This window comes from Hyperolius riggenbachi, chromosome 9 (assembly GCF_040937935.1).
Source record: "Hyperolius riggenbachi isolate aHypRig1 chromosome 9, aHypRig1.pri, whole genome shotgun sequence".
In the NCBI taxonomy this organism is placed as follows: domain Eukaryota; kingdom Metazoa; phylum Chordata; class Amphibia; order Anura; family Hyperoliidae; genus Hyperolius; species Hyperolius riggenbachi.
In genome coordinates this window covers 26853488-26866893 of record NC_090654.1, presented here as the reverse complement: position 1 = coordinate 26866893, position 13406 = coordinate 26853488, and the positions used below count along the sequence as shown (strand labels likewise).

General features: G+C 51.2%; 1 protein-coding gene across 1 annotated transcript in view; it reads right to left on the bottom strand.

Annotated features, from left to right (window-relative positions):
* RNF115 (ring finger protein 115) overlaps positions 1-13406 on the bottom strand; it is a 65962-nt gene that overhangs the window by 10797 nt on the left and 41759 nt on the right. The window contains exons 3-6 of the mRNA XM_068252231.1: positions 13009-13066; positions 7567-7775; positions 6836-6907; positions 210-282 (exon numbers count right to left, since the gene is read on the bottom strand). Coding sequence (XP_068108332.1) covers positions 210-282; positions 6836-6907; positions 7567-7775; positions 13009-13066 — 412 coding nt within the window. The remainder of the gene's footprint in view (positions 1-209; positions 283-6835; positions 6908-7566; positions 7776-13008; positions 13067-13406) is intronic.

Sequence of the window (13406 nt, the reverse complement as noted above, 5' to 3'; positions counted from 1 at the left end):
CGCGGAATTGTTGGACTCTCTGCACTGAAATGTTTTGGAAGCACAGATTTTGTAACCGATCGTATGCAATTTTTTCCAATGAAATCTGGCTATTACAGGTTTGAAACTGTTACAATAACTATACAAGTAAAAATGTGAACCTCATAGAGAACAATGACAGCGAGATGAACAGCAGATAACACACAGGTGAGAGGAAAGCAGCGTTTTACCTGCGTGACGATGGAGTCGAGGCCGCTCTGCCCCCAGGCGTAGTCCCCGGGGTTTGAATGTAGCATTCCGCTCCTTGGAACAAAACAAGAGGTTATTCATACCTGATGGACAGGAGCAGTGCTATTCAAACATTCCAGGAGCACAGAGAGGAGGGGCGTGGGACAGGAGGGGGCAGTCTCCTGCATTGCCACTAGCAGGAGCAGCGCTATCCAAACATTTCAGGGGCGCAGAGGGAAGAGGCGGAGCAGGAGTGGTGAGGGGGAGGTCTCCTGCATTGCCACTAGCCATAGCAGCGCTATACCAACATTCCAGGGGCGCAGAGGGAAGGGGCGGAGCAGGAGTGGTGAGAGGGAGGTCTCCTGCATTGCCACTAGCCATAGCAGCGCTATACCAACATTCCAGGGGCGCAGAGGGAAGGGGCGGAGCAGGAGTGGTGATGGGGAGGTCTCCTGCATTGGCACTAGCCATAGCAGCGCTATACCAACATTCCAGGGGCGCAGAGGGAAGGGGCGGAGCAGGAGTGGTGAGAGGGAGGTCTCCTGCATTGCCACTAGCCATAGCAGCGCTATACCAACATTCCAGGGGCGCAGAGGGAAGGGGCGGAGCAGGAGTGGTGATGGGGAGGTCTCCTGCATTGGCACTAGCCATAGCAGCGCTATACCAACATTTCAGGGGCGCAGAGGGAAGGGGCGGAGCAGGAGTGGTGAGAGGGAGGTCTCCTGCATTGCCACTAGCCATAGCAGCGCTATACCAACATTCCAGGGGCGCAGAGGGAAGAGGCGGAGCATGGAGTGGTGAGGGGGAGGTCTCCTGCATTGGCACTAGCCATAGCAGCGCTATACCAACATTTCAGGGGCGCAGAGGGAAGAGGCGGAGCAGGAGTGGTGAGGGGGAGGTCTCCTGCATTGGCACTAGCCATAGCAGCGCTATACCAACATTTCAGGGGCGCAGAGGGAAGGGGCGGAGCAGGAGTGGTGAGGGGGAGCAGCACAATCCAAACATTACAGGGGAGGGGAGGGTGATGGAACAGCAGTGGTGAGGGGGCGCTCTCCTGTATCGCCACTAGCAGGCTGCTGATTACTGGCAGGCTCTACCACAAACCAATTTTATAAACCAAGATAAAATTACAGCGCTTGAATAAGATAATTCAATTTTGGGAACACTGGAATAAGTTACAACTCCTTTTATATTGTAAAGTTTCTGTGTCTCGAATGGGGATCTATGATTGTAATTTCCTGTCTCTGGGATCCCCAGGCCTATAGTGGAAAGTGGGCGGACGCATGCATCATATACATCAGTGGGCAGGCTAGCAGCCACTTGTAGCCTGCTCACCATCTGCACACTACTCTGGGCCAGCATGGATTACCTCAAAAGCACCCACCAGTGAGACCTATGCTGCCTGTGTAAGCTGCTGCCTGATTACTGAAGGATTTGCCTGATTACTGAAGGATTTGCCTGACATCTATGACTTGCTTGTGCATGGCTGCAACGCTACAGAATAATCCAGGCTGCACAGAAATGTGGACAGAGGAGCATACTATCAGTACTGTACCTGCATCTACTGGTGAGACCTCTGCTTCTTGTGTAAGCTGCTGCCTGATTACCGAGGAACCTGCATGTCAACTGTGACTTGCTTGTGCATGGCTGCAACACTACAGTATCATCCAGGCTACACAGAAATGTGGACAGAGGAGCAGAATATCAGTACTGTACCTGCACTAACTGGTGAGACCGATGCTTCCTCTGCATGATTATTGCATGCAAATCCCTGCATAGTGAGCACTGTGCATCTTGATGCAGCTTAGACGCTGTCTCTGCTCGCTTGCTAAGCATTGAAAAGAAAAAAATGACTCCCAAGTATTGGCTGAATTCATATCTAGTACTATAGTATGCTTTACGTGCTTGAGTAAGACCATTTCCGATATAGTAAACCACTTTATCTAGTCCATTGGAGTTTACTATAAAGGGATTCTACTGCATTAGCTGTTTAGTTTTTGGTTTAGTTGGGCTTCAGAATTTGCACCTGCAAACGGACTTGCACAGATGGAGAGAATTTGTGCTGAGGGAACATACTTTGACACACGGACACTCCATGCGCACTTCCTGAACATGCGAGCGGAGACCCCCTTTAGTGATTGGAAAGCTTCTTACATTGCTGTGATGTGGTGATTAATGAATTGGGAATAGGGCGGCTCCTCTCCGGCTGTGTGTTAGGCCTGGACAGCAGCGCAGGCAGCAGATGAGGGGGTCTGAATATGAAATTACAGACATGGAGATTGGTAACTGGATCCTGGTGTGTGAGAGCTGCACCTGTGCCTCTCCTGTGTGCCAGCTGTGCTATCCACTCAGGAGAGCCGCTCAACCGGCAACAGCCGAGTATACCGCCCCATTCACTGACGCAGGAACATGCAGGGCCTTACAGCACACCTGAGGAGAGACCGGCAACAGCAGAGTATACTGCACCATTCACCAACACAGGAACATGCAGGGCCTTACAGCACACCTGAGGAGAGACCGGCAACAGCAGAGTATACCGCACCATTCACCAACACAGGAACATGCAGGGCCTTACAGCACACCTGAGGAGAGACCGGCAACAGCCGAGTATACCGCCCCATTCACTGACGCAGGAACATGCAGGGCCTTACAGCACATCTGAGGTGAGACCGGCAACAGCCGAGTATACCGCCCCATTCACTGACGCAGGAACATGCAGGGCCTTACAGCACACCTGAGGTGAGACCGGCAACAGCCGAGTATACCGCCCCATTCACTGACACAGGAACATGCAGGGCCTTACAGCACACCTGAGGAGAGACCGGCAACAGCCGAGTATACCGTACCATTCACCGACACAGGAACATGCAGGGCCTTACAGCACACCTGAGACCGGCAACAGCCGAGTATACCGCCCCATTCACTGACGCAGGAACATGCAGCGCCTTACAGCACACCTGAGGGGAGACCGGCAACAGCCGAGTATACCGCCCCATTCACTGACACAGGAACATGCAGGGCACACAGCACACCTGAGGAGAGACCGGCAACAGCCGAGTATACCGCCCCATTCACTGACACAGGAACATGCAGGGCACACAGCACACCTGAGGAGAGACCGGCAACAGCCGAGTATACCGCCCCATTCACTGACGCAGGAACATGCAGCGCCTTACAGCACACCTGAGGGGAGACCGGCAACAGCCGAGTATACCGCCTCCTTCACTGACGCAGGAACATGCAGGGCACACAGCACACCTGAGGAGAGACCGGCAACAGCAGAGTATACCGCCCCATTCACTGACGCAGGAACATGCAGCGCACACAGCACACCTGAGAAGAGACCGGCAACGGCCGAGTATACCGCCCCATTCACTGACGCAGGAACATGCAGGGCACACAGCACACCTGAGGAGAGACAGGCAACAGCCGAGTATACCGCCCCATTCACTGACACAGGAACATGCAGGGCCTTACAGCACACCTGAGACCGGCAACAGCCGAGTATACAGCCCCATTCACTGACACAGGAACATGCAGGGCACAGCACACCTGAGGAGAGACCGGCAACAGCCGAGTATACCGCCCCATTCACTGACGCAGGAACATGCAGGGCACACAGCACACCTGAGGGGAGACCGGCAACAGCCGAGTATACCGCCCCATTCACTGACGCAGGAACATGCAGGGTCTTACAGCACACCTGAGGAGATACCGGCAACAGCCGAGTATACCGCCCCATTCACTGATGCAGGAACATGCAGGCCTTACAGCACACCTGAGGGGAGACCGGCAACAGCCGAGTATACCGCCCCATTCACTGACGCAGGAACATGCAGGGCCTTACAGCACACCTGAGGTAAGACCAGCAACAGCCGAGTATACCGCCCCATTCACTGACGCAGGAACATGCAGCGCCTTACAGCACACCTGAGGGGAGACCGGCAACAGCCGAGTATACCGCCCCATTCACTGACACAGGAACATGCAGGGCACACAGCACACCTGAGGTGAGACCGGCAACAGCCGAGTATACCGCCCCATTCACTGACGCAGGAACATGCAGGGCACAGCACACCTGAGGAGAGACCGGCAACAGCCGAGTATACCGCCCCATTCACTGACGAAGGAACATGCAGGGCACACAGCACACCTGAGGGGAGACCGGCAACAGCCGAGTATACCGCCCCATTCACTGACGCAGGAACATGCAGGGCCTTACAGCACACCTGAGGAGAGACCGGCAACAGCCGAGTATACCGCCCCATTTACTGACGCAGGAACATGCAGGGTCTTACAGCACACCTGAGGAGAGACCGGCAACAGCAGAGTATACCGCCCCATTCACTGATGCAGGAACATGCAGGCCTTACAGCACACCTGAGGGGAGACCGGCAACAGCCGAGTATACCGCCCCATTCACTGACGCAGGAACATGCAGGGCCTTACAGCACACCTGAGGTAAGACCAGCAACAGCCGAGTATACCGCCCCATTCACTGACGCAGGAACATGCAGCGCCTTACAGCACACCTGAGGGGAGACCGGCAACAGCCGAGTATACCGCCCCATTCACTGACACAGGAACATGCAGGGCACACAGCACACCTGAGGTGAGACCGGCAACAGCCGAGTATACCGCCCCATTCACTGACGCAGGAACATGCAGGGCACAGCACACCTGAGGAGAGACCGGCAACAGCCGAGTATACCGCCCCATTCATTGACGCAGGAACATGCAGGGCACACAGCACACCTGAGGAGAGACCGGCAACAGCCGAGTATACCGCCCCATTCACTGACGCAGGAACATGCAGCGCACACAGCACACCTGAGGAGAGACCGGCAACAGCCGAGTATACCGCCCCATTCACTGACGCAGGAACATGCAGGGCACACAGCACACCTGAGGGGAGACAGGCAACAGCCGAGTATACCGCCCCATTCACTGACGCTGGAACATGCAGGGCACACAGCACACCTGAGGGGAGACAGGCAACAGCCGAGTATACCGCCCCATTCACTGACGCTGGAACATGCAGGGCACACACCACACCTGAGGTTAGACCGGCGAGAGCAGAGTATACCATACCATTCACTGACGCAGGAACATGCAGCGCCTTACAGCACACCTGAGGAGAGACCGGCAACAGCCGACTATACCGCCCCATTCACTGACGCAGGAACATGCAGGGCACACAGCACACCTGAGGAGAGACCGGCAACAGCCGAGTATACCGCCCCATTCACTGACGCAGGAACATGCAGCGCACACAGCACACCTGAGGTGAGACCAGCAACAGCCGAGTATACCGTCCCATTCACTGACGCAGGAACATGCAGGGCCTTACAGCACACCTGAGGAGAGACCGGCAACAGCCGAGTATACCGCACCAGTCACTGACGCAGGAACATGCAGGGCCTTACAGCACACCTGAGGAGAGACCGGCAACAGCCGAGTATACCGCCCCATTCACTGACACAGGAACATGCAGGGCACACAGCACACCTGAGGTGAGACCGGCAACAGACGAATATACCGCCCCATTCACTGACGCAGGAACATGCAGGGCCTTACACTTCAGGTGTGCTTTGCTTGTCCTTCTTGCGCAAGGGCCATGCTAATGTGCTCTGCATTGTTCCAATCGTAGTGAGATATTTTGCTGAATCAAGGACACTTCAGGTGTCTTTTAAGGAGATCCCAGCATAGGGAAGGTAACCAGGAGAGCGGTTTTTGGTAGGTGGGGTGAGTAGGAGAACAATGTGGTCAGGAATCAGTTGGGTGTCACTAAAGCGACGCCTGGGGCTACTGTACACCTTAGTTTCTCGCCCGAGGCGGTCTTTTTCAACCACCTCAACCTCTTCAGGACTGTATGCTTACACCCCCCTAGTGACCAGGTGATTTTTTTCCAATTTAGGCCACTGCAGCTTTAAGGCCTTCGCTGCAGAGCCGTACAACTCAGCACACAAATGATCCCCCCCTCCTTTTCTCCCTACCAACAGAGCTCTCTGTTGGTGGGCTCTGATTGCTCCACCAATGTTTGTTTGATTGTTTTATTTATTTTTTAAATAAATACTCCTATTTTATTGATTTTTTTTTATCTCCCCCTGCCAGCCTATGACAGTAGATCACTCCCGGCTCCCCCCGGCTGTCCCCAGTACAGTGCTGCCATAGATCGCAGAGCTGTACTGTGTTGGACAGCGAAACTGCCGTCTAGTTACAGTCTCCTAGCGACGATTGTTCGATCAGTTAACATGTGTGTGTAGCTATACTGGCGGGCTTACAAGACGACAAATTAAATCGGAGAACGCTGCAAAGTTCCATTCTGTACTGTCAACCTAGCCGTCTGCATTGCTGTAGGAGGGGCTTTGTGCCAGAAGGGGTGGAGCTTTGCTGCAGGCAGAGGTAGTTTTATGTAAGGGTTCCCCCTTGGGGCTCCTAAGTGCTGAGCCACACAGGACAGAGTGACTGAGCTGCACAGTATGAGTCAGGCTCCTCAGGGTCACTTGTGGAGATCACATAATGCTGCGCTCTGGCAGGATATGTAGCCTGGTGGTGTTATCGCCACACAGCTGATTCGCATTAACGCCCGATCAGAAAATATATGCGCTGCTGTGTATATACCTACCAGGAAAAAGGATGAGGTGATCCGGGTAACGGAGGGTTGGCGAACACTCCAGCAAAGATCTGTTGAATGATGCTGTGGATAAAAGTGAACAGACGTTAAAGAGGCCCTGTAGTGGCATATAGTAGATTGCAGTGAATTATACTGGATACCCACTTGTATCCTACTTATTCTGGTTTCCAATATCTCTTATTTGTATAATGATATGCAGCACCTCACCCCACCCTCCCACATAGTGACCTTTAGCCTAAGCGGTTATGTTATGCAGCATTCTCTTCCCAGAGCATTCTGGGAGACCATGCATAATTTGTACTGGCTTTAGAACTCTCAGTAAACAAACATTCCACAGAGTTGCACCTGACAGGAGACACCTGACAGAAGAACGGAGGTGACCCAAAAGGACACCAAGGGGCTGGAAGAAGCCCCAACTAAGTAAAAGTCGACAGTTTTAAATCCAGTACAGGAGTGATTGAAGTATGCCATAATAAACAAGGATGAAAAAAAAAATGGGGGATGCAATTAATTTATCTATGCATGTGGGCGAAAACTGAAGTGTCCTGATTAAATCGACACGAACACAGGTAGAACATACAAACTCCATGCAGACAGTCTCCTGGCCAGAGTTTGAGACTGGGACCAAAAGAGCTTCAATAACACCACACAAGATGGGCCATGTGACCAAATCACACAGGAAGTTGGCTAATCTTATCTCTAAAGCAGGAAAACGGACTAACCCTTCGATTGCCGGAGATCGGTCAGGCCGAGAGCTGACCCGGGAGCGATACCTCGTCATGGGCTGTCTAGGGGGCCGACGCGTCACCCTGATGTCTGGGTGGGGCGGGTGACGCCGTTCCCCTTCTCGGCCTTCTTGGTCCAGGGAGCTACTGCTCAGGAAATGTCGGAAGTCGGGAAAGAACATTGTGTGGTCTAAATGGTCCCAGAGCTGAAAGAGGAAACAGAAATATGGTTATATATGAACAATCCAGTGATAAGGCCTGACAATGTCCTTCAAATAGGCCAATGTCCTGCTTGCTATCTCTTCCTCCTATGTTGTGATACAAAAAGACACCCAAAATTATTTCTAACCACGGTCTTGTGCAACATAAGCTGAAAATCTGTGTGAACAGCAAATCCTGCCAATTCTTTATTCCAGTGTTGAGACAATGTAGGGAAATTTCCCCCTCATGTCACTTCCTGTTCACCATATCACATCACTTCCTGTTCACCATATCACATCACTTCCTGTTCACCATATCACATCACTTCCTGTTCACAATATCACATCACTTCCTGTTCACAATATCACATCACTTCCTGTTCACAATATCACATCACTTCCTGTTCACAATATCACATCACTTCCTGTTCACAATATCACATCACTTCCTGTTCCTGTTCACCCTATCACATCCTGTTCACTATCACATTACTATTAATTCCATCGCTTCCAGTTCCTGCTTACTCCATCACATCCTGTTACCCCTATCACATTACTTCTTGTTCCTGCTTACCTTATCACATCACTTCCTGTTCTGCTCACCCCATCACATCACTTCCTGCTCACCCCATCACATCACTTCCTGTTCCTGCTCACCCCATCACATCACTTCCTGCTCACCCCATCACATCACTTCCTGTTCCTGCTCACCCCATCACATCACTTCCTGTTCCTGCTCACCCCATCACATCACTTCCTGTTCCTGCTCACCCCATCACATCCTGTTCACGCTATCACATTTCTTCCTATTCCTGTTCAGCCCATCACATCACTTCCTGGCTTGTAACCAGGGCTGTGGAGTCGGAGTTGGAGTCGAGGAGTCGGGGCAATTTTGGGCACCCGGAATCGGAGTCGTTGATCTCATAAACTGAGGAATCGGAGTCAGGAGTCGGCGGATTTTTGTACAAAATCCACATCCCTGTTAAGTATTAGACTAAGGAGTCAGAGTCGAGGAGTCGGAGCCATTTTGGGTACCCGGAGTCTGAGTCGGAATTTCATAAACAGAGGAGTTGGAGTCGGAAGATTTTTGTACCGACTCCACAGCCCTGCATGTAACCATCAACTAATGCAGTCATTAATAAAGTACCCCCTACAGTGGGTGTACTCATCTTAAGCACCCCTTGACACAAATACATGTGTGGCGTGATCTAGCGTTATACATTTTTTTTCAAAATCCCACATCGCTTTTAATTCACTATATTAAAGGGCTGGTTCAGACAGGTATCTGAACCAGCAGCGCCAGAGTCTCGCTTGGGCGTGAAATGCTTTTCCACTACTGAGCAGAAAAGCATTTGGCAACCTTCAGCAGCACTTCCTAACATTCAGTCATTGCATCTTGTTTTGATACCCGCAGGGGGACACAGAAGCACCAAGGGAAGCCAATCCTGGATGCTACATGTAGTGTCCAGGACAAAAACAAGACAACGAGATAGAGTGCGGAATTTGGACATGTGGGAAAGGATGGACAGCAATTGAGTGACAAAGGCCGCAACCGCCACATTTAACCACCTTGTGAACTAGGCCTTATTCAGGTCTGTTTATATATTTATCTTTTTTTACATCTCAAAATTTAGGCTTGGTTCATACTGGCCGGTTTAGCGGACAGTAACGGAACAAGCAAGAACGCACCCAATAAAAACCAAAAGGTCTGTTCAAAATTGGTCCCTTTGAACTGATCTGTTCGGACTGTTCCGCTTCACGAACCGCAAGTTTAGATCTGGGGCGATTTTTCCGAAACGATGGAAGCGTCACATTGACCGGATAGGAGGGTCCCGGATGGAAAACTGATACCTTTAAAAACTGATCCGTTCCACGGCACACTTTTTATACAGCTCCATTTTCCATCTGTGCCGGTGTGAAGCGGGGCTAGCTGTAATGGATTGACTATGACAAGTTCAAGCAACCCACCTGATGTATTCACTGGGGTTTATATACCACGGTTTAAGAACCCAGGGACTAGGATTTCCAAACTCAACAGTCTTGCACTGCGCAGGAAGCGTGGACCTTTGTTTTGGTGGAGGAAGTCACAAGTTTACTTTAAAGTAAATCTTGCCATTTTTATTTTTTGCCTGTCTGTTCAGGTTTGCTTGTGCGTTACAGCACATTATACTAAGAGCAGGAATAAGCTGCTGGATGGATACCCATTAAATAGCCGCCTGGAGATTTGGGCGCAGGATACAGCCGATATATACGGCTTACGCTGCTCCTGCACAAGTCCCGGGGGTGCTGAAGGACACCCGAGGCGAAAATAAACGAATGAAACAAAATTGTATTTACCTTCCTTCTCCTAAAAATGACTTTTTAAGATATTCCACAGTTTTGTTATATTTAAATCTACTTTTTAAGTTTTAACTGTTTTATTGTTTTTGCTCAAAGACACATTCATTGAAGTATGCCAGAGCTAAAGTCTGAATTATTGACCCTTTTTATCTCTTTCCTGCTCTCAGAAGCCATTTTCTGTTAGGAAAGTGTTTTATAGTTGTAATTTCTTATCAGTGAGGGTCACACTGTAGTCACTTCCTGACTGAGTCAGCCACTTACATACCTGATAGTTAACTCTTTCAGGCAGAGAAAGAAAAAAAAAAGGAACACAGCCTAGTTATTTGTGTGCTAGGCACTACACATACCCATGTCTATCTCATCATGTCACCTTGGGTATCCTTTAATTACTAGTACCCCTTCAGGCCGCAGTGGATGGTAGGGAATGATGTAATTTGGCTTCCAGCTATTGCTGGCGACTGAATTACAGTGTTTTATAAGTAACTTCAGCTCCGTCTTCTGACGACGTCCAAATTGCTCACAGAGCCCTGCATGCCGTAATTCCTATTACGGCCTATGGTGGCATTGGCTGCACCCAAATCTCCTGCACGGTTTTAACAGCGCTCGTGCTGGAGACCATCTGCTGGTCACACTATCTCCGAGTAAAAGGAGCCATGTAGCATCCCAGGAACTGTACACTAAGCAGGTTATCTCAGAATATTTCTAGCAGGATGGGTGGCCAGGGATAGTGGTATGTTGTGTGGTCAGTGTAGATTAATCTAGAGACAATACAGGATGGGTGCCCAGGGATGGTGGTAAGTTGTGTGGTCAGTGTAGATTAATGTGAAGAGATTGTGGGATGGGGCGACCAGGGATGATGGTATGTTATGTGGTCAATGTAGATGAATCTGGAGATAATACAGGATGGGTGGCCAGGGATGGTGCTATGTTGTGTGGGCAGTGTAAAGTAACTTGGAGACGTTCTGGGATGGGTGGCCAGGGATGGTAGCATGTTGTGTGGTCAGTGTAGATGAATCTGGAGATAATACAGGATGGGGCAGCCAGGGATGGTGGCATGTTGTGTGGGCAGTGTAAAGTAACCTGGAGACGTTATGGGATGGTGGTATGTTGTGTGGTCAGTGTAGATTATTCTGGAGACGTTACAGGATGGGACAGCCAGGGATGGTGGCATGTTGTGTGGTAAATCTGGAGTCTTTCCAGGATGGCTCAGCATAGAAGACTGGTGCTCAGCAGAGTTCTGTGTTGGGAGGAAGCAGTCTGTAATCAGCAGCACTTCAATGCACAGCTGCAGTGGCTCAGCTCTCTGACTCATATCAGGAATGAAGCAGCTGCTATCAGAGGGAGTAGGAGACAAACACTTCCTGCCTGTTATTACCAGGAGGAGAGAGAACACTGGAGGAGGAAGAGGATGGATCTAGGTCATAGTGGAGAAGGATCTGTTAGCACAACACAAAGCCAGTGGTATGCACAGAGCAATCCTTACAGAAGCCACAGAGCCTGGCCTGATTAATGGACAAAACCTGTGGGCAGCACATAACTGAGTACAATACGGTACAGAGGCCCAGAAATCTCCCATCCAAGCAACTGTGCCCTGAACACGGACACTGACCACTGGTACTCCTGATGCTGTCCCTCTGAGCAACAATGCCCAAGAGGTGAGGCTTCCCCAGACGGCATTACATACCATCTATACAAAACATATGTTACAACTCCTAACAACCCACCATGCCCTGCCTTTATTTAACAAGCAACCGTGCTCTAGACACTGTCCCTCCAAACAACCATGCGCTAAACTCTGTCCCACCCAAGTGAACAGCTTTGCTGTAGACCCTGTCTCACCAAGCAAGCCACAAATGCTCTAGGTCACGACCTTTCCAGCAAGCCACCATGCTCTAGGACCCTGTGCAAAATAAGCAAACAGTCCCTCCAAGCAAACAACCATTCTCTACACACACTGCACATCCAAGCAAGCAACCATGCTCTGGAACCCGTCCCTCCAAGCAAGCAACCAGGCTCTAGAACCCTCCCCTCCAAGCAACCAGGCTCTAAAACCCGCCCCTCCAAGCAACCACGCTCTAGAACCCGCCCCTCCAAGCAACCACGCTCTAGAACCCGCCCCTCCAAGCAACCACGCTCTAGAACCTGCCCCTCCAAGCAACCACGCTCTAGAACCTGCCCCTCCAAGCAACCACGCTCTAGAACCTGCCCCTCCAAGCAACCATGCTCTAGAACCCGCCCCTTCAAGCAACCATGCTCTAGAACCCCCCCCCCCCAGCAACCATGCTCTAGAACCCGCCCATCCAAGCAACCATGCTCTAGAACCTGCCCCTCTAAGCAAGCAACCACGCTCTAGAACCTGTCCCTCCAAGCAAGCAACCACGTCTCACCAAGAAAGTCACCATGCTCTAGATCCTGACATTTCAAGCAAGTGACCATGCAGCTATGCTCCACACACTGCCCCCTCCTTGCAGCATTGCCCCCACACACTGCCCCCTCCTTGCAGCATTGCCCCCACACACTGCCCCCTCCTTGCAGCATTGCCCCCACACACTGGCACTCCTTGCAGTAATGCCCCACACACTGCCCTTTGTGGCAGCCATGGCCACACACACTGCCCTTTGTGGCAGCCATGGCCCCACACACTGCCCTTTGTGGCAGCCATGGCCCCACACACTGCCCTTTGTGGCAGCCATGGCCCCACACACTGCTCCTCCTTGCAGTATTGCCCCACACACTGCCCTTTGTGGCAGCCATGGCCCCACACACTGCCCCTCGCCGCAAAAACCACAAGACCCCGCTTCTCATGAGGTCGTCATAAACAAAATTAATGCAAAAATGTAGACAAACACCAAATACTGCAGATGGCAATCTTAAGCAATTCATATCACGGAACACTTACCTCTGCAAAATGCGTGGAGGCATTGTCATCTAACGTGCTTCCCCCGGAATCTAAAAAACTGACACAAAAATAGGATTGTTAAACAGGGATGACTCCACCCTGAGCAAAGATCAGAGAGCCAGTGCTGTCACCTGTCACCGCTGCGAGTGACAAACCCAGCTGACCCCGAGACACAACACACCCCTCCTCCTGTACATAACTGCTCGAGGAAGGGACTGCGCACCATGGCAACACAAACCTTATCACTCACTCGGCCAGTATACCAACACTGCTCACGTCTGATCATGTGACAGCTTCAAATCTAACCGTCAATAATGCAACTGTAACCCAAGACTGGATCTGCCTGCTGGAGACAGGAGGACCCCCTGACTACCTATAGCTTACACAGGAGACCCTTT